The 27,753-nt window shown below is 37.1% G+C and overlaps 1 protein-coding gene across 1 annotated transcript in view; it reads left to right on the forward strand.

Moving 5' to 3' along the window:
- NSUN7 (NOP2/Sun RNA methyltransferase family member 7) overlaps positions 1-27,753 on the forward strand; it is a 62,275-nt gene that overhangs the window by 15,637 nt on the left and 18,885 nt on the right. Inside the window, exons 5-9 of the mRNA XM_032400236.1 lie at positions 11,000-11,152; positions 11,499-11,682; positions 12,806-13,016; positions 18,400-18,543; positions 22,518-22,619. Coding sequence (XP_032256127.1) covers positions 11,000-11,152; positions 11,499-11,682; positions 12,806-13,016; positions 18,400-18,543; positions 22,518-22,619 — 794 coding nt within the window. The remainder of the gene's footprint in view (positions 1-10,999; positions 11,153-11,498; positions 11,683-12,805; positions 13,017-18,399; positions 18,544-22,517; positions 22,620-27,753) is intronic.

Genomic DNA, 27,753 nt, shown 5'->3' on the forward strand with positions numbered 1-27,753 from the left:
GTCCTTTTTTTTTTTTTAAGATTTTTATTTGTTTGTTTGTTTATTTATCAGAGAGAGAACAAGCAGGGGGAGAGGCAGAGGGAGAGGGAGAAGCAGGCTCCCCGCTGAACAAGGAGCCCGATGCAGGGCTCGATCCCAGGACCCTGAGATCATGACCTGAGCCGAAGGCAGACGCTTAACCGACTGAGCCACCCAGGCGCCCCCAGTTACTCCTTTTTACTTTATTCCTAGGGTTGTCATTTGGTGACCCCATCCAAAGCCTGGGGACTTTATCAAAGCCCCCCTCCTATAAAGTTGGCATGCTCAAATTTCCATTTTTGTTCCCCATGGCCCATGAGTCATCGTAAGCTCTGCATATCTCTCATCATCTCAGGCACATATTTCAGAATTGGCAGATACTTTCATATATGATGCTTCTTCTACTTGGAACACTGGATAGCTCATCTCACACCCCTCCCTTACTCCTGGCTAACTCCTACTTCTACCCTTATGGCTTAGCCTAAATGTAACTCCCGGGAAACTTTTCTTGACTCCCATGGCAGTGCCCCTCCCTTGTGCCACCATAGTATCCTGCCTTCCCTTGTCATGAATACTTATGACATTTAAAAATAATTGCTTTATCTCCCCTTACCAGACTCTACACTTTGTGATGTCAGAAACAGTATCTTCCTTGCTTATCCTTTTGTTTCTGGCACATAAAACAGTGCCTGGAATATAGTAAGAACACAAATAATTGTTCATAAATAAATTGATATTCCTCTATGCTTAAATGGCCTTCCATTTCCTGCAGAAAAAATTCTCACTTCCTATGCATGGTACATAAGACTTTTTGTGATGTGAGACCTGGATCTGTCACCACCCCATACTCTAAAATATGCTTTGCTCTTTAACATCTCTGTATCTTCAGGGTCCTCTGCCCTCTGTCTGTGTGTCTTTTTTCCCTTTGTAGTCTGGAAAACTCATGCTGTCTGTGTCTTCTCTTGTGGTCTGGAAAATTCTTGCTCCTCTTCTAACAGTTTAAGTTTCTCCTCCTCTTAGAAGTCCCTTTGGGCTTATTCTTGTTCTTTTTCTGTTACATTTACTTTCTTCTTTATCTGTGTATCTTACAGCATTCATCATGTACTATAATTGTTTGTTTATATGTCTATTATACCACCAAATTATAAGTTACTTAAGGGTGGAAGCTCTCTTTTAATCTCCATAGCCCAGGTCTGATCACATTTCTTAGTTAACAATATTAAAAGAATAGGCATAATAATTATTATCACTTCTTTTTAAAAATTCTTATCACTTCTTGAATAGCCTGACTTTGAAGTACATTTTCAAAAGTATCTTTGCAACAATTCCCGTAAGTTAGGTACTAGTTCCTAATTCCTAGAGTTTAGAAAAGCTAAATAACCTAATATCGCATAGCTAGTAATTGGTGGAAGCACAATTTGAACCCAGATAATCTGATTGCAGAGTCCAAGCCCTACTGGCTGGAGAGACAGAGGGAGAGAAGGCGGGGGGCGGGGGGATGTGGCATGATATCAGGAGGGGCAAAAATAGTTCCGTGGGTGGCCAGGCATAGATTCATGGATGGGAACGGTGGGAATTGAGGACTGAGGAGTTGGTTCAGGTTAAATTATTCATACCCGAGTGTATCATGATAAGGAGTTTAGGTTCTGTCCTGTAGCTAGTGGGTTCATTTTAGATTGAAGCTTAGGAATTCCAGAACTACAGTGTAACACGTAGAGGCTCTGGCTGTGTATACAGCGGGTTGCTGGCAAACAGGTGATCGTGCTCACGTTATAGCAGGGGGTGGCCTTCCGGATCAAGGATGCCGAGGAAAGGCCGTATCTGCTTGCATTTTCATCATCACGGTCCATCTTACAGCTATGGAGAAGTGATTAGTAGCCACAGGGTATTCCATTTACAGAAGAAATGTGTGTCTGGTTATCCTAATAGCATTTGGATTTGGTTTTTATCCTCAATCTGATGTTGTATATTTATACAAAAATCTTTATAACTGTATATATGCTTTAAATTACTTTTTGTGTGATTGAAATATATTAAAATTCAGTCTGAAATGTTTGCTATCTGGAAATTTGGAAAATTATTTCTCTGTGTACTTATTCCCCCCCATATACACAACACATGTATTTTTCTAGGCTTCATAGCTCCAATTTTTATGTGTAATGATTGAATAATCCAGTTGATAGCGCTTATGGTAAATTCGAACCATATAGGTATTTGGAAAGGCTATTTAATTAAAAGTGGTGTGTACTCAGAAACATCTCACATGTGTGATATAGAATAGTAACTCACCCCTTTATATTAATTTATTTTTGATGTGCATTAATGTATTATGTAATTGTTTTTAGTGTCCCTTGCTGTAGTTCTGTGACATTAGGAGATAGATAGCACTACACAAATCTAATTTTATTATACCCTTAGAAGTCTTAATGTTTGATAACCTTCCCTCTCCTCCCCCAAGTGCCCCATCTATGTTCTCCCTCTCTGTTTCCCTCTCTCTCCCCCTCTCTCTTCACCCCCCATCCCTTCCTTCCTCTCTCTCTCTCCCCCTCATGCAGGTCACATGTTCACACGGAAACACATTGTTAGGTGAAAAGTTCTCATTCTACTGAGTAAATAAGAATTTTTTTTTTTCTTTTGGAGAGAGCGCATGTGTGAGTGGGGAGGGGAGGGGCTAAGGGAGAGGGAGAGAGAGAATCTCACGCAGGCTCCACGTTCCCTGAGGAGCCTGATACGGGTTCAATCTCACGACCCTGAGATCACTACCTGAATCGGAATCAAGAATCAGATGCTTAACTGACTGAGCCACCCAGGTGCCCCTGAGTAAACAAGAATCTTGATCTTATTAAGCTTTCTGTAGCCACATACACCACTCCGGTTGTACTTGACTCTTACATGGTATCTTTTTCCCATTTCTCATTCAAGGTTATCCTTGAGGGTTATTATTCAGTTAGAGTCTTACTGTGAAAATGCTGATTATGGGTCAAGAATAAGTCCTGTATTCTCATTTATTAAACATTTTCTATGAGATCAAGAAAAATCATTGGATCTTCATGGTGATGCTAACCAGTTGTTTTTCTTTTCTGTTGTGGAATAATCAGAACTGGGAAGGACTTGATACAGATTCATGAAGGTTCCTTAATCTTATCAAGACTACACTGTTGGCCACTTGACAATAACTAGCCTAGAGTGAGTGTCTGCCAGGTGCCAGGCACTGGGCTAAGTATTTTGCACACATGGCTGGTAGTCACCACCTTAGTAGCAACGTAAGTCAGCCACGTTCTACAGATGAGAAAGCAGGCTGAGAAGAGAGATTCATTAATACACCTGAGCTCACACAGCTAGTAAGTGACAGAAACCAAATTTAACTTCAGATTTGTCTGACTAAACTCCACACTTCTTTCTTTCTTTTTTTTTTAAAGATTTTATTTATTTATTTAATTGACTGAGAGAGAGAGAGACAGCGTGAGAGGGAACACAAGCAGGGGGAGTGGGAGAGGGAGAAGCAGGCTTCCCGCTGAGCAGGGAGCCCGATGCAGGGCTCGATCCCAGGATCCTGGGATCATGACCTGAGCCCAAGGCAGTCGCCTAACCTACTGAGCCACCCCGCGCCCCTCCACACCTCTTTCACTACATAAAATTTCTTTCAATCAGCAACTGATATAAATATCTGAGGAGATGCATATCTATACAGGGGCAGCAAAAACAGAAAAAAAGAAGCAACATTATTGGATTTCTTTTTTTCTATTTTACTTTATTTTATTTAATTTTAATTTTATTTTATTATGTTATGTTAATCAGCATACATTACATCATTAGTTTTTGATGTAGTGTTCCATGATTCATTGTTTGCGTATAACACCCAGTGCTCCATTCAATACGTGCCCTCTTTAATACCCATCACCAGGCTAACCCATCCCTCCACCCCCCTCCCCTCTAGAACCCTCAGTTTGTTTCTCAGAGTCCATCGTCTCTCATGGTTCGTCTCCCCCTCTGATTCCCCCCCTTCATTTTTCCCTTCCTACTATCTTCTTCTTCTTTCTTTTTTTAACATATAATGTATTATTTGTTTCAGAGGTACAGGTCTGTGATTCATGAGTCTTACACAATTCACAGCACTCACCATAGCACATACCCTCCCCAATGTCTATCACCCAGCCACCCCATCCCTTCCCTCCACCCACCACTCCAGCAAACCTTGGTTTGTTTCCTGAGATTAAGAATTCCTCATATCAGTGAGATCATATGATACATGTCTTTTTCTGATTGACTTCTTTCGCTTCGTATAATACCCTCTAGTTCCATCTGCGTTGTTGCAAATGGCAAGATTTCAGGGTTTTTTGATGGCTGCATAATATTCCTGTGTGTGTGTGTGTGTGTGTGTGTGTGTGTGTGTGTGTATACACATCTTCTTTATCCATTCATCTGTTGATGGGCATCTTGGCTCTTTCATAGTTTGGCTATTGTGGACATTGCTGCTATAAACATTGGGGTGCATGTACCCCTTCGGATCACTACATTTGTATCTTTGGGGTAAATACCCAGTAGTGCCATTGCTGGGTCATAGGGTAGCTCTGTTTTCAACTTTTTGAGGAACCGCCATACTGTTTTCCAGAGTGGCTGCACCAGCTTGCATTCCCACCAACAGTGTAGGAGGGTTCCCCTTTCTCCGCATCCTTGCCAACATCTGTCATTTCCTGACTTGTTAATTTTAGCCATTCTGACTGGTGTGAGGTGGTATCTCATTTTAGTTTGATTTGGATTTCCCTGATGCTGAGCAATGTTGAGCACTTTTTCATGTATCTGTTGGCCATTTGGATGTCTTCTTTGGAAAAATGTCTGTTCATGTTTTCTGCCCATTTCTTGATTGGATTCTTTGTTCTTTGGGTGTTGAGTTTGATAAGTTCTTTATAGATTTTGGATACTAGCCCTTTATCTGATATGTCATTTGCAAATATCTTCTCCCATTCTGTCAGTTGTCTTTTGGTTTTGTTGACTGTTTCCTTTGCTGTGCAAAAGCTTTTTATCTTGATGAAGTCCCAATAATTTATTTTTGCCCTTGCTTCCCTTGCCTTTGGCAATGTTTCTAGGAAGAAGTTGCTGCGGCTGAGGTTGAAGAGGTTGCTGCCTGTGTTCTCCTCTAGGATTTTGATGGACTCCTGTCTCACATTTAGGTCTTTCATCCATTTTGAATCTATTTTTGTGTGTGGTGTAAGGAAATGGTCCAGTTTCATTCTTCTGCATGTGGCTGTCCAATTTTCCCAACACCATTTGTTGACAAGACTGTCTTTTTTCCATTGGACATTCTTTCCTGCTTTGTCGAAGATTAGTTGACCATAGAGTTAAGGGTCCATTTCTGGGTTTTCTATTCTGTTCCATTGATATGTCTGTTTTTGTGCCAGTACCATACTGTCTGGATGATGACAGCTTTGTAATAGAGCTTGAAGTCCGGAATTGTGATGCCACCAGTTTTGCTTTTTTTTTTCAACATTCCTCTGGCTATTTGGGGTCTCTTCTGGTTCCATACAAATTTTAGGATTATTTGTTCCATTTCTTTGAAAAAAGTGGATGGTATTTTGATAGGGATTGCATTAAATGTGTAGATTGCTCTAGGTAGCATAGACATTTTCACAATATTTGTTCTTCCAATCCATGAGCAGGAACGTTTTTCCATTTCTTTGTGTCTTCCTCAATTTCTTTCATGAATATTTTATAGTTTTCTGAGTACAGATTCTTTGCCTCTTTGGTTAGATTTATTCCTAGGTATCTTATGGTTTTGGATGCAATTGTAAATGGGATCGACTCCTTAATTTCTCTTTCTTCTGTCTTGTTGGTGTATAGAAATGCAACTGATTTCTTGCATTGATTTTATATCCTGCCACTTTACTGAATTCCTGTATGAGTTCTAGCAGTTTGGGGTGGAGTTTTTTGGGTTTTCCACATGAAGTATCATATCATCTGCAAAGAGTGAGAGTTTGACTTCTTCTTTGCTGATTCGGATGCCTTTTATTTCTTTCTGTTGTCTGATTGCTGTGGCTAGGACTTCTAGTACTATGTTGAATAGCAGTGATGATAGTGGACATCCCTGCCGTGTTCCTGACCTTAGGGGGAAAGCTCTCAGTTTTTCCCCATTGAGAATGATATTCGCTGTGGGTTTTTCATAGATGGCTTTTATGATATTGAGGTATGTGCCCTCTATCCCTATACTCTAAAGAGTTTTGATCAAGAAAGGATGCTGTACTTTGTCAAATGCTTTTTCTGCATCTATTGAGAGGATTATATGGTTCTTGTTCTCTCTTTTATTAATGTATTGTATCACATTGATTGATTTGCGATGTTGAACCAACCTTGCAACCCAGGAATAAATCCCACTTGGTCGTGGTGAATAATCCTTTTAATGTACTGTTGGATCCTATTGGCTAGTATTTTGGTGAGAATTTTTGCATCCATGTTCATCAGGGATATTGGTCTGTAATTCTCCTTTTTGATGGGCTCTTTGTCTGATTTTGGGATCAAGGTAATGCTGGCCTCATAAAATGAGTTTGGAAGTTTTCCTTCCATTTCTATTTTTTGGAACAGTTTCAGAAGAATAGGTATTAATTCTTCTTTAAATGTTTGGTAGAATTCCCCTGGGAAGCTGTCTGGCCCTGGGCTCTTGTTTGTTGGGAGATTTTTGATTACTGCTTCAATTTCCTTAGTGGTTATGGGTCTGTTCAGGTTTTCTATTTCTTCCTGGTTCAGTTTTGGTAGTTTATACATCCCTAGGAATGCATCCATTCCTTCCAGATTATCTAATTTGCTGGCGTATAGTTGCTCATAATATGCTCTTATAATTGTTTGTATGTCTTTGGTGTTCGTTGTGATCTCTCCTCTCTCATTCATGATTTTATTTATTTGGGTCATTTCTCTTTTCTTTTTGATAAGTCTCGCCAGGGGTTTATCAATCTTATTAATTCTTTGAAAGAACCAGCTCCTAGTTTCGTTGATCTGTTCTGTTCTTTTGGTTTCTATTTCATTGATTTCTGCTCTGATCTTTATTATTTCTCTTCTCCTGTTGGGTTTAGGCTTTATTTACTGTTCTTTCTCCCGCTCCTTTACGTGTAGGGTTAGGTTGTGTATTTGAGACCTTTCTTGTTTCTTGAGAAAGGCTTGTATTGCTATATACTTTCCTCTTAGGACCACCTTTGCTGCATCCCAAAGATTTTGAACAGTTGTGTTTTCATTTTCATTTGTTTCCATGAATTTTTTTTAATTCTTCTTTAATTTCCTGGTTGACCCATTCATTCTTTAGTAGTATGCTCTTTAGCGTCCATGTATTTGAGTTCTTTCCGACTTTCCTCTTGTGATTGAGTTCTAGTTTCAAAGCATTGTGGTCGGAAAATATGCAGGGAGTGATCCCAATCTTTTGGTACTGGTTGAGACCTGATTTGTGACCTAGGATGTGATCTATTCTGGAGAATGTTCCATGGGCACTAGAGAAGAATGTGTATTCTGTTGCTTTGGGATGGAATGTTCTGGATATATCTGTGAAGTCCATTTGGTCCAGTGTGTCATTTAAAGTCTTTATTTCCTTGTTGATCTTTTGCTTAGATGATCTGTCCATTTCAGTGAGGGGGGTGTTAAAGTCCCCCACTATTATTGTATTGTTGTCAATGTGTTTCTTTGCTTTTGTTATTAATTGGCTTATATAATTGGCTGCTCCTATGTTAGGGGCATAGATATTTATAATTGTTAGATCTTCTTGTTGGATAGACCCTTTAAGTATGATATAGTGGCCTTCCTCATCTCTTATTATAGTCTTTGGTTTGAAATCTAATTTGTCTGATATAAGGATTGCCACCCCAGCTTTCTTTTGGTGTCCATTAGCATGGTACATGGTTTTCCACCCCCTCACTTTCAATCTGGGGGTGTCTTTGGTTCTAAAATGAGTCTCTTGCAGGCATCATATCGATGGGTCTTGTTTTTTTATCCAATCTGATACCCTGTGTCTTTTGAGTGGGGCATTTAGCCCATTTACATTCAGGGTAACTATTGAAAGATATGAATTTAGTGCCATTGTACTGCCTGTAAGGTGACTGTTACTGTATACTGTCTCTGTTCCTTTTTGGTCTATGTTACTTTTAGGCTCTCTCTTTGCTTAGAGGACCCCTTTCAGTATTTCTCATAGGGCTGGTTTGGTGTTTGCAAATTCTTTTAGTTTTTGTTTGTCCTGGAAGCTGTTTATCTCTCCTTCTATTTTCAATGACAGCCTAGCTGGATATAGTATTCTTGGCTGCATATTTTTCTCATTTAGTACCCTTAATATATCATGCCAGTCCTTTCTGGCCTGCCAGGTCTCTGTGGATAGGTCTGTTGCCAATCTAATGTTTCTACCATTGTAGGTTACGGATCTCTTGTCCCAAGCTGCTTTCAGGATTTTCTCTTTGTCTCTGAGATTTCTAAGTTTTACTATTAGATGTTGGGGTGTTGACCTATTTTTATTGATTTTGAGGGGCGTTCTCTGTGCCTCCTGGATTTTGATGCCTGTTTCCTTCCCAAAATTAAGGAAGTTCTCTGCTATAATTTGCTCCAATATACCTTCTGCCCCTCTCTCTCTTTCTTCTTCTTCTGGGATCCCAATTATTCTAATATTGTTTCATCTTATGGTATCACTTATCTCTTGAATTCTGCCCTCATGATCCAGTAGTTGTTTATCTCTCTTTTTCTCAGCTTCTTTAGTCTCCATCATTTGGTCTTCTATATCACTAATTCCCTCTTCTGCCTCATTTACCCTAGCAGTTAGAGCCTCCATTTTTTATTGCACCTCATTAATAGCCTTTTGATTTCAACTTGGTTAGATTTTAGTTCTTTTATTTCTCCAAAAAGGGTTTCTCTAGTATCTTACATGCTTTTTTCAAGCCCAGCTAGTATCTTTATAATCGTCATTCTGAACTCTAGTTTTGATATCTTACTAATGTCCATATTGATTAGGTCCCTGGCAGTCAGTACTGCCTCTTGTTCTTTTTTTTTGAGGTGAGTTTTTCCGTCTTGTCATTTTGTCCAGAGGACAATAGATGAATGAGAGAACAAAATGCTAAAAGGGTAACAACGACCCCAGAAAAATATACACTAAACAAATCAGAAGAGCCCCGAAACTGGGGGAAAAGAAAGGGAAAGAAAGAAAAAAGAAAAAGAAAAAGAAAAAAGAATATGATCAAATATGATCAGGCTGGTGAATAGATCAGTGCTACATACTAGATTTGGGGCATATTTTGGCCTGTTAGAAGAAACTGCCTCCCAAAATTTTAAAGAAAGAAAAACTTATATATGTACAAAAATAAGGGCAAATACGATGAAGGGATGGAATATGACTGTAAAGATGAAAATTATAAAAGATTTTATAAAAGGAATGGATAAGATAAGAAGTTGGTTGAAAAAAGAAAGAAGAGAAATTAAGAAAAAAAAAAGGGAGAGAATGTGATCAGGCAGGAAACTAGAACAATGCCATACACTAGAGATTTAAGGTATATTTGGGTCTGTTAGAAGAAACTATCCCAAAATTTTAAAGAGAGAACAACTTATATATATACCAAAAATAAGGTTGACTACAATGAAGGGATAGAATATGACTCTAAAAATGAAAAATAAAAAGGATTTTTAAAAAAGGGATTGATAAGATGTTGGTCGAAAAAGGGAAAAAGAAAAATTCAAAAAAAATAGAAAAAGAAAAAAAAGAAAATTAAAAAAATTAACTTCAAAAGGCTAAAGAATCATGGGGAAAAAAGCCATGAATTCTATGTGCTGTATTCCCCTAGTGCTGGCGTTCTGCTGTTCTCATTGATCGGTAAACTTGGTCTTGGCTGGCCGTTCTTGCTGATCTTCTGGGGGAGGGGTCTGTTGCCGTGGTTCCCAGATGTCTTTGCCGGAGGCAGAATTGCCCCGCCCTTGCCAGGGGCCAGGCTAAGTAATCTGCTCGGGTTTGCTCTCAGGAGCTTTTGTTCCCTGCAAGCTTTCCATACAGCTTTGCAGGATGAGAGTGAAATGGCGGCCACCCAATCTCTGCCTTGGAAGAGCCAAGAACTTGGGGCCCCACTCCTCAGTGAGTCCCCAGAGAAAAGCAGTCAGTCACTCCCGTCTCCCCGGTCTCCGGCCGTACTCTGTGCTCACCCGGCCTGTGACTGAACGTTTCTATCTCTGGCACATGGCCCCGTGTGGAGTCTCCAAACCCCGCAGATCCCTGTGGTGTGCTCCCGCGCTGCTCATCCGGGGGAGGAAGGGGAGTCTCTCCGGACCTGCCGCTTGTTGGGTCCCTGCTGGAGGAGCAGTGGCCCGACTGTGCCACGGATCACGGTTTATGGCAACCCCGAGCTGAGAGCCCGTGCCTCGGCTCCGTCTCTGCAGCCGGCTTCCCCGCTCTGATCCCTGGGAGCTCTGCTGCACTCAGGCACCCCCCGTCTTTCTGTGACCCCGAGGGTCCTGAGACCACACTGTCCTAGTGAGGGTTCCACCCCCTGCTTAGCCACTGGAGTGATGTCCCTCAGTGGAGCTGACTTCTAAAAGTTCCGATTTTGTGCTCTGCTGCTCTATCACTTGCTGGTAGTGGCTGATGGAGGCCCCTTCCCCCGTCGTCTATCCTCCCGAATATCACCTCGGATTCACTTCTCTGCACGTCCTACCTTCCAGAAAGTGGTCGCTTTTCTGTTCAGAGAGTTGCTGCTATTCTTTTCTTCAATCTCCTGTTGAGTTCATAGGTGTTCAGAATGGTTTGATACCTATCCAGCTGAATTCCTGGGACCAGATGAAATTTAGGTCTCCTACTCCTCTGCCATGTTGCTCCTCTGCATTATTGGATTTCTATTTTCAAATATTTTATACTGTGAAAATCTGAAGCAAAATTATAGACGTTTGTTAGAATTCTAAATCTAATTTGTGAATTTTTCTAGTGGAAAATTGATAGTCTTGTCTTCAATGCAGTAGTCATCAAGAATGGATTTTCTATCTCTAGTTTTAAGACAAAATTGGCTGCAGCATTGGCAAGATGTCGAATCAAACATGATGCCCTTTCAATTTACCACATTCTTCCAGAAACAGTTAGGAACCAGGAACTAAGGGCCTCTACTTTGCCACTTTATGCTTGGATAAATACTTGTAAAATCAGGTAAGAGTTTTAATCAAATTCATTATTCATATATCAATTTGCTAGCCTTTCAAAATAATGTGATAAGAAATATCTTTTTAATGGGTGAGTGGGGCACATCTAGGGGAGTGATGGGGAATCATAGTTTAGTTCAGGATCTTATCACCAAATTACCAAAGGTAATTACATAAATATGTTAGCTTTTCTGTCTTTAATTATCTTTTAACTTGTTGGCTAAAATTGTAAGTTCCATTAGATGCAATATATGCAGTGATATTTATATTTATTTTAGGAAAAAGATGCTAGTGTTAAATGCATTTTCAATATATTATATTTTTAATTACAACCTAATATTGCATATTTACAGCCCTGAAGAAGTTTATTATAGTTTGAAGAGAAAAGGCTATAATAAAGTCACATCTGTATTGCATATTGATGATAAAGTCTATGCTGTGGACCAACATTGCTATGATGTCTTAATTTTTCCATCTCATCTCAAAAATGATCTTCTAAATATAGATCTTTTCAAAGAATATAAACTTATATTTCAGGTAAACATTTACTTTCATTGTGATTCTCAATAATCCTACTTAAAGAATCCACTTAAAAATAAAACCTAACAAACTGATTATATTTATATAGATTATCAAGGAGATTTATAAAACCTAATTTTCAACTATTTTATTAAATAAAATTAATACCCCTACAATCAGTGCTCCTATTGTTCTTCAGCATCTTCGTCCCATGTGAAGTTGTAAAGAACACGTTCTCCTTCCTAGACTCTATAGATGGGAATACTTATACTGCTGGAAGCTGAAAGGCTGTATTTTTCTCTTCCAAGGGAGTATTCAAAAAAAGTGCAATGGTACCTTTTCTACCTTCTATTTCTGGGGAAGATGCTAGTACTGTCCTGAATTTGAAAATGCAATATGTAATACTTTCCCATTACCTCCTTAATATGGTCTTACAGCCTTGATTTGTAAGAGGTGTATAATGGTTATTGCTACAGGAAGAGAATGTGAGCTATAATGTGGTTTCAATAGAATGAAAAATAAACGGTCCAAAAAATTAGGTTATATTAATTTTTATGTCCTTAGATTCCAATTCTTGCCTCAGATTTACCTTGGTCTTCTAAGGTTTACTCCTTCATATTCTTGGGTAGACTCTCTTGGCCTTATCTTGTAGTGATACCCTATTGAGCCCTGAGATCAACTGCAGAAACCCATCTGTCTAGCCCCCTTTAATAAGCTTGTCAACCATCTTACTTTTAATATCTGTGAATTAGCAGTGATTTAAATGAGAGTGTAATGGGGAAGAAAGAAGGGCAGTAGCTGATGAGTGAGTTTTTGTAAAGGGGTAAGATGAGTGCTGTAGTAGGACATCACTAATCTATTAATCACATTTTGGGGATTTTGACATTGTCTTATCACTATATAAAAGTTAAATGATAAGATTCATAATTTAGGCTAAAGTTAAGGTCTTTGTTTTAAATCTGTTTCTATCAGTTTTTTTTGTTAATTTTGTCTTCTAACATATATTAAGATGTTTTAAACTCAAATGGATCAGGTATCTCAGGAGTTCTACCAAGAACTTTTTTTTTACTTAACCAAAAAGAAATCAGTTCATGCTTCTAGTCAAACCATTTGAAATTCTAATCATATCATTATCTTCTAGGACAAATCTCGAAGTCTCGCTGTCCATTCTGTAAGGGCTTTATTAAATATGGATGATGATATCTTAATGGTCAATACAGGTTCATGGTACACAGTTGCCCATATGTCAATCTTAACAAATAATAATACCTCAAAAATATTTGTGTGTGGAGTAAAATCACAAGCTAAGGATCCTGATCTGAAGAACCTTTTTACAAAAATGGGATGTAAAAGTATGTATAAATATTTTTTGGTTTGGTGATTAATGTTTTACAAAATTTAGAAATGTCAAAAATGTTTGAATTTGTTATTTTTTATAATATAAAAACTATATACTCTAGTCTTAAAATCTTCACTAATTCATATTACACCAGGCTCTTCTCATTGTTTAATACTGATTAAATAACTAGTTTAAATTAATGAATATATTGGCACTGTGGTATATCGCTTGGCATTAGCTACTGTATAATTTGAAGTTCAAACAATAATTAGTTAAAGTAGGTAGTAGAAATTATCATCCTTTAATAAATAAGAACACAACTAAAGGAGTACTTGACAATGTTAATATCTAGGACTAGAAACTACATCCCTTAGGCTTCTTATTTTCAAAATATTTTTCACTGGATCATGCTGTAACTAAAGATAACATTTTATTATAGGTTCAGTAAGGCTGAAAAACTAAGCAAAACTTTTGACAGGTTCACAGGGTTAGGGAGACAAAAAGTAGAATTCAAAGCTTGACCTGGAGAGGCAGACTGGTAAATACCTAGTATTTCACTTGGAGACAGAAGAAGTATATGCTGGATAGTTATCAGTTGTCTAATAAATTGAAGCCCAAATTCCAGTCATCTCATTCCCAATTGGATTAAGGTGATCTGGGATTATTAGTGCCAGATTTAGATGCCTATCAGAAGCAAAAGTAAATTTTCTCTGGAAGAAAATTACATATCCTAGGTCTCATATTATCTCCTAAATTTTTTCAAATACAATGTCTGGCACTCAATTAAAACAAAACAAAACAAAACAAGGCAAACAAGAAGAAAAGATAGGACTGATATAAAGAGAAAAACATTACAATAGGAGCAAACCTACAGATGGTCCAGATACTAGAGATATCAGATGTGGACTTTAAGATAACTATAATTAGTATGCTGAAGAAACTAAAGTCAAGTTGTAGAATTTCAGCAGAGAACTAGATACTATATATTTTTAAGTCAAAAGAAAATTCTAGAACTAAAAAGTACAACATGTGAAATTAAGAAGTAAATAGATAGATTTAACAGTAGGTTAGACAGAGCTAAGGAAAGAATAAGTGAACTGAAAAGCCACAAGAGAACATCCAGACTGAAACAAGGGGAGACAGAAGGATTAATAATATGGAAAAGATCATAAAACACACATGAGACTCAGTGATCCAGTGATCTTCCATGTGCTGTGATTGGGAATACAGAAAGAGAGGAGAAAAAGAATTGAGAAGAAACAATATTTGAAATTAAGGCTGGGAATTTTTCAAATAGATGAAATAAATTAAGCCACAGATTCAAGAAGCTCTATGAACTCCAGTAAGAATAAATATATAGAAAACATATTAGGTACATTGTGGCATAACTGCTGAAAACCAAAGACAAAGCAGCCTGGGTGATAATATATATTACCTTTAATGGAATAGCAATAAAACTAAAAACTAACTTTTCAACAGATATAACTGAAACCAGAAAACTAATATCTTCATAGTGCAGAAAGAAACTACCAAGTAGATTTCTAAACTCAGCAGAAATTTCCTTTGAAATAAAATAAAGATATTCTTAGACAAAGGAAATCTGAGAGTTTGTCACCAGCAGACACAATGGAGGATATGCTAAAGGTTATTTTTGGAGTAGAAGGAATATTATCTCATACAGAAAGTTGTAGATGCTGGAATAAATGGAAAAGGTAAGTACATAGGTAAACTAAATAATTATCTAATGTCTTATGGGATTATAAACTAATGTGGGGTTAAAATATGTATGTTATATATAATTAAATTACAACAGTGGTACATAATTTAGAGAGAAGGAAATGGAATTAATGTGTTTTATCATCTTTGCTTTGTCCAAGAAATGGTAAAAGTAGTAAATTATTAAGTAGAGGTGTGTGTTATATCTGGGGCAGTGAGTAAACAAATAATAAAAGAATGTTTAACTAATAGCTAGGAGGGGTGGAAAATGGAATATGGAGTTGGAATACCATATTAACATAGAAAACATAAGACAAATAGAAAGCACATAGGTAGATTAAACTTAAAGATATATATGTAAACACATTAAGTATGCATAACTAATACTTGAAATAAAAGACAAAGAATACCAATATTAGATTTTTAAGATCAACTATATGCTGTTTAGAAGAGAGACCCCTTACATAGAAGGATATAAAAGAAACTTAGAAGCACAGAAAAAGATATACATCATATATACTAACAAAAGAGCTATTGACAAAGTAGATTTAAGTCAAGAAACATTACTAGAAATATAACATGTTCATCAGGAAAGTGAAACATTATGAAAGATGTACTTAATAACATAATCTCAAACATAACTAAACTATAGATTTCACATATGATTTTTGCAAGGTTGCTGGATACAAGGTCAGCATACAAATCCAGTTTCTGCATACCAATATCAAAAGTTTGAAAATGAAGCAGATACCTTTTACAATAGTATCCAAAACCATAACACATTTAGGAGTACATCTAATAAAAAATGTGTAAGACCTCCTCATAATACTATGGACCATTATTGAAAGACAGAAGACCTAAGTAAATCGAAGAATAGATCATGTTTATGAACTGACAAACTCAATGTCATTAAGATGACCTTTCTCTCCAAGTTGATCTGTTTGGATTCAGTTCAATCCACACGACACTACAGAGTACTGAGATGTTTTTTTTTCAGTAAATGGTGCTAGAAAAGGTGAAACCCATCTGTACTTCACACCATCAACACAAATCTAGAATCTCCTAGAATTTATTAATGACTGGGATTTCTTTCTTTTTTTTTTTTAAGATTTTTTTTTTTTAAATTTATTTGACAGAGAGCATGAGCACAAGCAGGGGGAGTGGCAAGCAGAGGGAGAAGCAGGCAGAAGCAGGCTCTCCGCTGAGCAGGGAGCCTGATGGGGGACTTAATCCCAGGACCCTGGGATCATGACCCGAGCATAAGGGAGACACTCAACTGACTGAGCCACCCAGGCGTCCCGTGACTGGGATTTCTTAAACAGGACACCCAAAGCACTAACCATAAAAGAAAATATTGATAAATTGGACTATAGTAAATTTTTAAAAAATTTAAAACTTCTGTACATTAAGAGAGTGCTAAGGCAAACTGCAGACAGGGAGCATATAAACTGATGAAGAGTTGTATCCAGTGTATAAAGAATTCTTACAAATTAACAATAAATAGACAGACAACCCAATTGGAAAATGTGCAAGAGACGTGACCAGTCATTTCACAAAAGAGGATATCCAGATGCCAAAAAAAACTTAGGTAAAAGTAGTCAATCCCATTACTAATCAGGGAAATGTGATTAAAATCACCACACATCCACAGAATGATTAAAATTTAAAAGATTGGCAGGGGCGCCTGGATGGCTCAGTTGGTTAAGCATCTGACACTTGATCTCAGCACAGGTCTTGATCTCAGGGTTGTGAGTTCAAGCCCCGTGTTGGGCTCCACGCTGGGCATGGAGCCTACTTAAAAAAAAAAAAAAAGCCTGGCAGTACCAGGTCCTGGCAAGGTAAAGAGCTTTGGGAATACTCAAACACAGCTGGTGGGACTGTAAACTTGTACACCACTCTAGAAAACTAGCATTAATCACTAAAAATTGAATATGTACCTACCCTGTGACCCAGCATTTTACTTCCAATTACCCATCTGAATTTTTACCTACTTAACAAGAGAGAATAGGAACTAGTAGGTAACCACGCAGTAAAGGAAAGGAAGTTTCTCCTTTTAGAAGTCTTCCAACTAATAAATGAAAAAGGGATGACAGAATTAAAATGTGACTATTTTGCAACCCCTTTGCTGGTGACAGAAAGGCAACTTAATGGATGAATATGACGTGACTTGTGAAGTAGTTTTACTCCCCTCTCTATCCTCTCCACCCCAAAAAAGAGAAAGAAAGAAAAAAAAAAGAGCCTGAATCTAATTAAGCTTCCTAAGATCCAACTACTAAGTTATAGGAAGCACAGAAGACAAGAACATGTTAAAGTACACTCTAGGGAAGCAATTAGTGAAATCCAGACTGTGGAAACCTCTTAGTAGTACAAATAACCATGTTTCATTAGGAAATAAATTGTAAGAAAAAATGGAAAGGGAACCTATCAAAAAGAAATTTAAAATAAGGCTTATCAACTAATTGCAATGTATGTATCTTATATAAAACCCAGATTCAAACAAACTGTAAAAAATCTTTGACATGTGTGAGACTACTGGGAAATTTAAGCCATGATTGGATGCCATTATTTTTTTTTATTCAATGATAATAAGGAGTTATTATTTTTTAATTTGTGTGGTTATATTTTTAAAGGAGTTCTTATCTTTAGAGATACATGGTGAAATATTTATAGATTCAAAGTAATATGGGTGGGGTGGAAATGGGTACAGATATAGATGAAACAGAAGTGGGCAGGAATGGTTCACTGTTGAATCTCCATGATGGGTACTTGAGAATTCTTATATTTTTACATCTGTTTTTGTATATGTTTGAATTTTTCTGATAGAAAGTTAAAAATAGAGGGGAAAAGAGGAAAAGGCCCACTGATTAAAAACAACAACAACAATTTCAAAACAGACAGAATAGGAAGACGAACAAGGTGATCAGACAAGAGAAAGGGGGTGGGTGAGCAGTTTCAGGGGTGACTCCTCAACAGGTGAAGGGAATGGGAGCCATTGCAGAAGTGGAGGGGTGGCCTGAAGATAGGGGCACAGATCATTATACTCTGAGGGAGGGCAGACTTTCTTAAACTAAATCACAAGCTCCTTAAGGGACTTTAGACAGCCTCATAAATGCTATTGACACCCATTTTTCTCTGGAGAAGATAAAATAGAAACGGGGATAACAAATGGCAAAGGGAAATAACCCATACTGAGCATTTACTATGTACTAGGCACCATACTAAACTGCTTTATCTTAGTCTTCACCACAATTAGATGAAGTAGGCATTATTATCCCATTTTATGAGTAAGGAAATGGAGGCTCAGAGAGATTAAGTCACACAGCTAGTAAACAGTGCAGTTGGGAGCACACGTGGGTATTTCTGCCTCCAAAGACCATTTCCCTCCACTACATCACACCGTTTTGAAGGAACCTGATGTTCACAATGAAAAATTAAATTATATTTTGTGTAGAAGGTATTTAAATTTCAAAATTGTTCTCTCAAGTGAAGGAGAAAGAGAATTCATGTATTAACTTTAAGAAGTTATCAGAGAAAAATAGCTCTCTTTTCTGACTATGTTGAGATGACTTTTTGTGATGTTGAGGATTTAAAAATGAAAAATGATAAATCGATCTAATTACATACTATATTAAGATTTTTAATTAATATTTTTGCATTAATTTTTCTGTTTTTTCTCCAAGATATTCAAATACTTCATGAGACATTTCTTAACATTGAACCAAAGGATCATAGATTACAGAATGTTAAAGTGATTCTGCTGCTACCTCGTTGTTCAGGACTGGGTGTTAGTAATCCAGTAGAATTTATACTAAATGAGCATGAAGGTACTTTAAAATTTTTTAATTTATAAATTATTGAAACCTGTTGATAATCTCAAAAATAAAATTATTTAAAATCATTAAAATGACATATCAAATATATCTGATTAATGAATAGCTACCAAGTATAGAGCACTTACAATATATAAAGTACTTTACAGGTCATCTGAGTGGCTCAGTTGGTTAAGCGGCTGATTCTTGATTTTGGCTCAGGTCATGATCTCAGGGTCCTGAGATTGAGCTCCACGTTGGGCTCTGTGCTAGTCTGCTTCTCTCCCTGTCTCTCTCCCTCTGCTCCTCCCCGTGCTTGCACACCCTCTCTCTCTCTCAAATAAATAAAGTAAAATCTTAAAAAAAAAAAAAGTACTTTACATTCATTGCCTCATTTAATCCTTATAGCAATCCTTTGTGATATGCACAAGGGGAATATTAAAAATATTTAATAACTGGAATGATGTAGGCCATCAGAACAGATGTTGGCCAGTGTGCTAGTCTGGTATATACCAGAACTCAAGATATAGGCATTAAAATTTATCAGCACTTTATAGATGAAAAAACTGAGACTCAGATTAATTCATTTCTGTAAGGTCACACAGGTTCTAGTTAGTAACAGAGCTAGAATTCAAATTTAGATCAGCTAGACTCTAAGACTGTGTTCTAAAATGGTCCTAACTAAATCATCACATTATTTCAAACTCAAGACTTCTTTAATCCCCAGTATGTATGTTTTTTGATATGAATAGCTCAGATTAAATATTAATTCTAGGAATATTTTATTTGCTTCTTTAATAAATCATAAAATATTATTTAACATTACCATTTATTGAGCACTTGTATATAAGGCAGTGAGCTAAGCACTTTGCTTCGATTATTTTATCAAGTCCTCACAAGAAGTCAGTGGATCAGTTACAGTAGTCTCCCATTATCTATGAAAATTCGTTCCAAGACCCCCAGTGGATACCTGAAACCATGGGTAATACTGAACCCTACATATACTATGTTTTTCCCATACCTATGCACCTATGATAAAGTTCAATTTATAAATCGGGCACAGTAAGAGATTAATAACTAATAGAATGGAGCAATTATAACAATATTCTGAAATAAAAGTTATGTGAATGTGGTTTCTCTTTGAAAATATCTTATTGTACTGTACTCACCCTTCTCGTGATGATGTGAGATGACAAAATGTCTGTGTGATGAGATGGAGCGAGGTGAGTGATGTTAAGTACTGTGACATAGCGTTAGGTTACTATTGACCTTCTGCCAATTAGTCAGAAAAAGGATCATCTGCTTCCAGGACCGAGGTTGACTTTCAGTAACTGAAACTGCAGAAAGCAAAACCACAGATGATGAACTCTTATTTTCTACATTTTATGAGTACAGAATCTGAGGCTCAGAGAGGTTGATGCTCCCCAGAGCCATTTGACTAGTGTCAGGGCCCAGATTCAAACACAACAGCTCTGACTCTGAGGTTGACACTGTGAGCCACTTTTTAAATCAGAGTGTATTGCTGTGCATTAACTGAAATGGTTCCTTACTCTAATCTGTTCATATTGAAAGCCCTAGTTAGATAAGATTAACTGGAATATTAGATAAAGAAGACATTTCAGCAACATTCAACATATAGTGAGTACCTATTTTCTGTTTCTAGCAAGGAGAGAATCAAAGATGAGAAAAAGAAATGCGGGAAAAGAAGCTAATATTCATTGCACACAACTATGTGCCAGTCAATATTCTAGGTGGTACGCATGCACTATCACTTAATATTTACTTTTTGAGGATAGTGTTCTTTTATTACTGTATTTCACAGAGGGGGAAAAAGCAAGACTCAGAAATCTCACAAGTTGCCTAAGGTCATGTAGCTAGTAAATAGAAGTTGGGATTCAAATTCAGATGAGTTAGCACATTCCACAATACTACACAATGTGTAACTGGGCTTACACTGTTCCACATGGAATTTTGAGTTGCTATAGAAAATTTCTTCCCAGTGACAGTAAAACAGAAGAAAAACCAACTCAGATGGGAGAATGGCGAGCTGAGAAACTTCCTACATTAACTGAGAAATAAATAAGAATTAGTAGACACTGGGAAAAGAGGGGAAGAAATAGCAGCAGCTATAATAAACATTGCAGTCAAGAGACTTAGAGCTTCCAACCGAGAGACTCTGGCCTTATTCTGGGCCATCTTGAAGTGGGAATGCAGAGAAAAACCAACCATAGGTAAAAATAAACTAGAGGCTGGGGGTGAGGGGCCTGGGAAAGCCCAAAGGGAACAAGTGATGAAAAGGGAGAAAGTAAAATATTTCCTAGGTATTAGCAACATTCTGAAAACTTTGATCAAGAGGCATCAGGATAAGCCAAGAAGCGGTCTTTAGCAAACCTGGAAAAAAAGGAGGGTTTCCTCTGAGGAGGTAACAGCCAGAGCAAATAAGGAACTGCTGACCTAGTGCCTATGGTAGAAATATTAGTAATAAACTTAGTAAGGATGAACCCAAAAGACTTAGACATTAGGTGGAAGGGAGAAATCATGAATTTGAAAAACATTTTAACATTGAAAAATATTAGAACCATTGAGGAATATATGAAATTGTTCTTTGCTAATAACTTGGAATTATTTTAAAATGGGGTGAAAGAGGTAAATTGACATGGTTTTAAATAATAATATGTAAATGGTCCTTTAAAAAGTGGTGAATAGAGATAGAAAAATGTGAAGTGTAAAACTAGTGGGAAGAAATGGAGTTTAATTAACCTTTAGTGATATTACTGGAATGGAGAACAGCCAATATATGGCATAAATAATTGGCTTTCATACTCCAGGGAGTTACTGAGAGGTAGAATAAACAGAAGTTAGGAGTTTGGACTCTCTGGTCAGATTTCTGAGCTAGAATCATGGTTCTACATCTAGTAGCTATGTGACTTAGATAAGTGGATTAATGTATGTTTGAACAGTTTTCTTTTTTTTTTTTTAAAGATTTTATTTATTTATTTGACAGAGACAGAAACAGCGAGAGAGCAAACACAAGCAGGGGGAGTGGGAGAGGGAGAAGCAGGCTTCCTGTGGAGCAGGGAGCCCGATGCGGGTCTTGATCCCAGGACCCTGGGGCCATGACCTGAGCCGAAGGCAGACACTTAACAACTGAGCCACCCGGGGGCCCCTGAACAATTTTCTTAATGTTAAAAGGGATAATAAAGGGGGTCATAGGGGCGCCTGGGTGGCTCAGTCCGTTAAGCAGCTGCCTTTGGCTCAGGTCATGATATCAGGGTCCTGGAATCAAGCCCCGTGTAGAGCTCCCTGCTCAGCCGGGAGTCTGCTTCTCCCTCTCCCTCTGGCCCTCTCCCTCCACCACCCCTGCCTGTGCTCATGCCCACTCTCTCTCTCTCTCTCAAATAAATAAGTAAAAAATATTTTTTGAAAGGGGGGGTTGATAAATAAAATAATGTATATAAAGTAGTATTCAATATATTCTTAATCTCAAGAAAATTAAGTTACTTTAAGAGTTTCTTGATTTGTTTCTTAATCTATGAAGACATACATTTACTTAATTTTTTTCTTCCAAAATTTCTTTTGGTAAGTTAATGTTTTTAACTGTCCTTTTGTATTCTTTCCTACTCATATCTGACTCTAGCTCATCAGCTTCTGCCTTGGAAATAAATCTCTCCTTTCTTTTCCTCTATTAGTCTCCAGACTTAGAGCATTCTCTCCTCTGTACCTAAATGACTTAGTTGGCTGGTAGGATGACTATCTCATAAGAACTTGGAGAAGAAAGAAAAACAATATTAAAACTAAACAATATTACCTTTATTTAGTTTTTTAATTTTTACTCAGTGTTTTATAATATTTATGTAATTTTAATAAATATTTTTCCATGAAAACTCTCATTAATAGGAAAAATGATTAAAAAATTAAACTATGTGATTACAGCAATATATGAAAAGCACCCAATAGTGATATATTTTAAAGGATTTATTTGCTTTTAGATACAGGTTTACTTAAAGATTTCTCTCAAGGAGGCACATCAGAAGATAAACTTCACATTCTTGCTCAACAGCAGTATGAACAGCTAACACATGCAATGAAATGTAAGTTTATTATCAGTGCAATCTTCAAATATGTTGTAAATCTTAGAAACATTAATACTTCATTTATCTATTACAATCAGGCAATGAGATGTGAACCATAAGTGAATTTTCCAAAATTAGTGCCTTCCAATATCAAAATATTTCTTTTTACCAATTCAGCCTGTCTTTTAAAAATAGATGCCGTGCTATCATTTGTAGCAGAGGTTAGCAAGCATAATGAATAGTTTCTTGATGCTGATGTAAAATAATTACATACGGTAGGTAATACATTACATTATGGAACCGTTTGGTTTTATTTATTTCTTTCTTTGGCTTCTTATTTGATGTAATTTTTCTGTTGTCATTGTGCCTGCCCATCATAACTATTCTGCAATCCAAATTTTAATCAAACTCTTATGTCTCTTAGTACTAAATAGAGAATAGAGAAATGCAATTATAAATAAAGCCTAGTTTTTTTATTTGAATTCTGAGTAACTAAGCTCTTTAGGTATTTATTTTGTTGTTTCAATCACTCCATTTAGGTGTGAGTACCATTTAGATTTTGAGGAGCATTGCCCTCAAATGGATATGGAAATGGAAAATTGAGAAGTCTCTGAGAAATGACATAAACTATTATTAATTCAGTGCATGTTTATCAAGTGCATACTCTGGGTCAGGCTGGATGATAGGGATATGAGTGTGAATAAATCCTGATCTCCAAAGGCTCAAAGATAAATAAATATACAGGTATAGATAATTCAGTACATAAAGGTAGAACATAAATGAGAAAGAAATAAGGCAAATGGAAAGCACAGAGCAGATCTGCCCTTTTAGTTGATGCTACTAAACATCAATTTGAACCTAAATACGTATATATGAATAATCTATGAAATAAGTTGGTTGGAAGATTAGAAGGTTGGTAAGTAATTTTTTGATGCTTTCTCTGATTACTTTATTTAAAATTACAATATCATCTCCTGAAACTGTCCCTCCATTCCTGCTTTTTCTCTATAGCACTGTCACCTCCTAAAGATACTATATGATTTAACTATTTATTTGTGTCTTATCATGTCAATAAAATGAGGAAAAGAAGCTCCCCAGGGGCAGCGATTTTTGTCTGTGTATCTTGGATGCCTACAATGTGCTTAGTATGTAGTAGGTGCTTGATATGTGTGAATAAATGAGTGAGTGCAGGTGGTAGTAATATCTCATTTTACAGAAGAAGAATCTGAGAGTTTAAATAATTTTCCCAGGTTCATACAGCAGTTAAGTAAAGAAATGGAATTCATATCTAAGTCTGTTTCTAGAGTCCTTTAAACTAGTCATGTGCTATGGCTCGTGGGAGAATGCCTGAAGTATCAAGCTCATGGTAATGTGCAATATTATTTGTTTGTGTTTGTAACTGGCTTGGTCACATTGATTGAGCTTCCAGTTTCCAAACAGATCAATGAAACCAGCAGCTGGTTCTTTGAAAACATTAATAAAATCGGTAAACCCCTACTCAGACTTTTCAAAAAGAAAGGAGAAAGGATCAAAATAAATAAAATCACAAATGAGAGAGTAGAAATAATAACCAACACCACAGAAATACAATTATAAGAGAATATTATGAAAAACGCCATGCCAACAAATGGGACAACCTAGAAGAAATGGATAAATTCCTAGAAACATAAAAACTACCAAAACTGAAACAGGAAGAAATAGAAAACTTGAAGAGACCGATAACCAGCAAAGAAATTGAATCAGTAATCAAAAATCTCCCAACAGGGGTGCCTGGGTGGTTTAATTGGTTAAGCATCCGACTGTTGATTTTGACTCAGGTCATGATCTCAGGGTCCTGGGATCGAGCCCTCATCAAGCTCTGTGCTCATTGGAAAGTCTGCTTAATGATTATCTCCCTCTCCCTCTGCCTCTCCCTACACATAGTTTCTCTCTCTCTCAAATAAATAAAAAAATCTTATAAAAACAAAACAAAACAAAACTCTCCCAACAAACAAAAGCCCAGGGCCAGATGGCTTCCCGGGGGAATTCTACCAAACATTTAAAGAAGAGTTAATACCTAGTCTTCTCCAACTGTTCCAAAAAATAGAAATGGAAGGAAAACTTCCAAACTCATTCTACAAGGCGAGTATTACCTTGATTCCAAAACCAGGCAAAATCTCCACTAAAAAAGAGAATTATAGGCCAATATCCCTGATGAACATGGATGCAAAAATTCTCAACAAAATACTAGCAAACCTAATCCAACAATACATTAGAAGAATTATTCATGATCAAGTGAGATTTATTACTGGGTTGCAAGGGTGGTTCAACATTGGCAAATCAATCAACATGATACACCACATTAATAAAAGAGGATAAGAACCATATGATCCCCTCAATAGATGCAGAAAAAGGATCTGACAAAATACAACATCCATTCATGATAAAAACCTCAACGAAGTAGGAATAGAGGGAACATACCTCAACATCATAAAGGCCATATATGAAAAACCCACACCTAATATCATCCTTAGTGGGGGAAAATTCCTCTATGGTCAGTAACAAGACAGGGATGTCCACTATCACTACTGTTATTTAACATAGTATTGGAAGTCCTAGCCACAGCAGTCAGACAACAAAAAAACTAAAAGGAGGGGCGCCTGGGTGGCTCAGTCGTTAAGCGCCTGCCTTTGGCTCAGGTCATGATCCCGGGGTCCTGGGATCGAGCCCAGCATCGGGCTCCCTGCTCTGCGGGAAGCCTGCTTCTCCCTCTCCCACTCCCCCTGCTTGTGTTCCCTCTCTCGCTGTGTCTCTCTGTCAAATAAACAAATAAAATCTTAAAAACAAAAAAACAAAAAAAACTAAAAGGCATCCAAGTCGGCAAGAAAGATGTCAAACTTTCACTATTTGTAGGTCACATGATACTCTATTTAGATATCACAAAAGACTCCACCAAAAAATTACTAGAACTGATAACACAAATTCAGTAAAGTCACAGGATACAAAATCAATGGACAGAAATCTGTTGCATTTCTATACACCAATAATGAAGCAGCAAAAAGAGAAATCAATGAATTGATGCCATATACAACTGCACCAAACCATAAGATACATAGGAATAAAGCTAACCAAAGAGGTAAAAGATCTGTACTCTGAAAACTATAAAACACTGGTGAAAGAAGTTGAAAATGACACAAAGAAATGGAAAAACATTCCATGCTCATGGATTGGGAGAACAAATATCGTTAAAATGTCTACACTACCCAAAGCAGTCTATACTTTTAATACCACCAGCATTTTTCATAGAACTAGAACAAACAACCCTAAAATTTGTATGGAATCACAAAAGACCCTGAATAGCCAAAGCAATCTTAAAAAAGAAAAGCAAAGCTGGAGGCATCACAATTCTGGACTTCAAGTTACACTACAAAGCTGTAGTGATCAAGACAGTGTGGTACTGGTACAAAAACAGACACAAAGACCAATGGAACAGAATAGAAAACCCAGAAATGGACCCACAACTAATCTTCAACAAAGCAGGAAAGAATATCCAATGGGAAAAAGACAGTCTCTTCAACAAATGGTGTTGGGAAAACTGGACAGCAACATGCAGAAGAATGAAACTAGACCACTTTCTTACACCAAACACAAAAATAAATTCAAAATGGATAAAATACCTAAATATGAGACAGGAAACAATCAAAATCCTAGAAAAGAGCACAGACAGTAACCTCTTTGACATTGGACATATCAACTTACTAGATAGGTCCCCTGAATCAAGGGAAACAAAAGCAAAAATAAACTATTGGGACTTCATCAAGATAAAAAGCTTCTGCACAGTGAAGAAAACCATCAATAATACTAAAAGGCAACCTCCAGAATGGGAGAAGATATTTGCAAATGACATATCCAATAAAGGGTTAGTATCCAAACTCTGTAAACTTACCAAACTCAGCATCCAAAACCAAATAATCCAGTTAAGAAATGGCAGAAGACATGAATAGACGTTTTTCCGAAGAAGACATCCAGATGGCTAACAGACACATGAAAAGATGCTCAACATCACTCATCATCAGGAAAATGCAAATCAAAACTAAAATGAGTTATTACCTCACACCTGTTAGAATGGCTAAAATTAACAACTCAGGAAACAACAGGTGTTGGCAAGGATGTGGAGAAAGGGGAACGAACCCACTCACATTGTTGGTGGGAATGCAAACTGGTGCAGCCTCTGTGGAAAACAGTATGGTGGTTCCTCAAAAAGTTAAAAATAGAACTACCCTATAATCCAGCAAAGGGTACAAAAATACTGATTTGAAGGCATACATGCACCCCGATGTTTATAGCAGCATTATCAACAATAGCCAAACTACGGAAAGAGCCCAAATGTCCACTGACTGACGAATGGATAGAGAAGATGTGGTGTATATATATTCAATGGAATATTACTCAGCCATAAAAAGGAATGAAATCTTGCCATTTGCAGTGATGTGGATGAAGCTAGAGAGTATTATGCTAAATGAAGTCAGTTAGGGGCGCCTGGGTGGCTCAGTTGTTAAGCGTCTGCCTTCGGCTCAGGTCATGATCCCGAGGTCCTGGGATTGAGCCCCACATTGGGTTCCCTGCTCCGCAGGAAGCCTGCTTCTCTCTCTCCCACTCCCCCTGCTTGTGTTCTCTCTCTTGCTGTGTGTCTCTCTGTCAAATAAATAAATAAAATCTAAAAATTAAAAAAAAAATGTAGTCAGAGAAAGACAAATACCATATGATTTCACTCATATGTGGAATTTAAGAAACAAAACAGATGGAACAAGGGGGAGGGGTGGGCAAAGAGAGAGAGTCAAACCAGAAAGCAGACTCAACTATAGGAAACAAACTGAGGGTTGCTGGAGGGGAGGTAGGTGAGGAGATGGGTTAAATGGGTGATGGGGATTAAGGAGAGTACTTGTTGTGATGAGCACTGGGTATTGTATGTAAGTGATGAATCACTAAATTCTACACCTGAAACTAATATTACACTGTATGTTAACTAACTGGAATTTAAATAAAACTTGAAAAAAAAAGAATTTTCAATTTCCATACAATCCAATTAGACTTACATAACTTATTGGCCACAGACTTAAATTATTAACACGTGCTTTAAAGGGGAGTCATGCAAGCATTTATGGAAATCATT

This window comes from Phoca vitulina, unplaced genomic scaffold, assembly GCF_004348235.1.
Source record: "Phoca vitulina isolate PV1807 unplaced genomic scaffold, GSC_HSeal_1.0 scaffold3, whole genome shotgun sequence".
Lineage (NCBI taxonomy): Eukaryota > Metazoa > Chordata > Mammalia > Carnivora > Phocidae > Phoca > Phoca vitulina.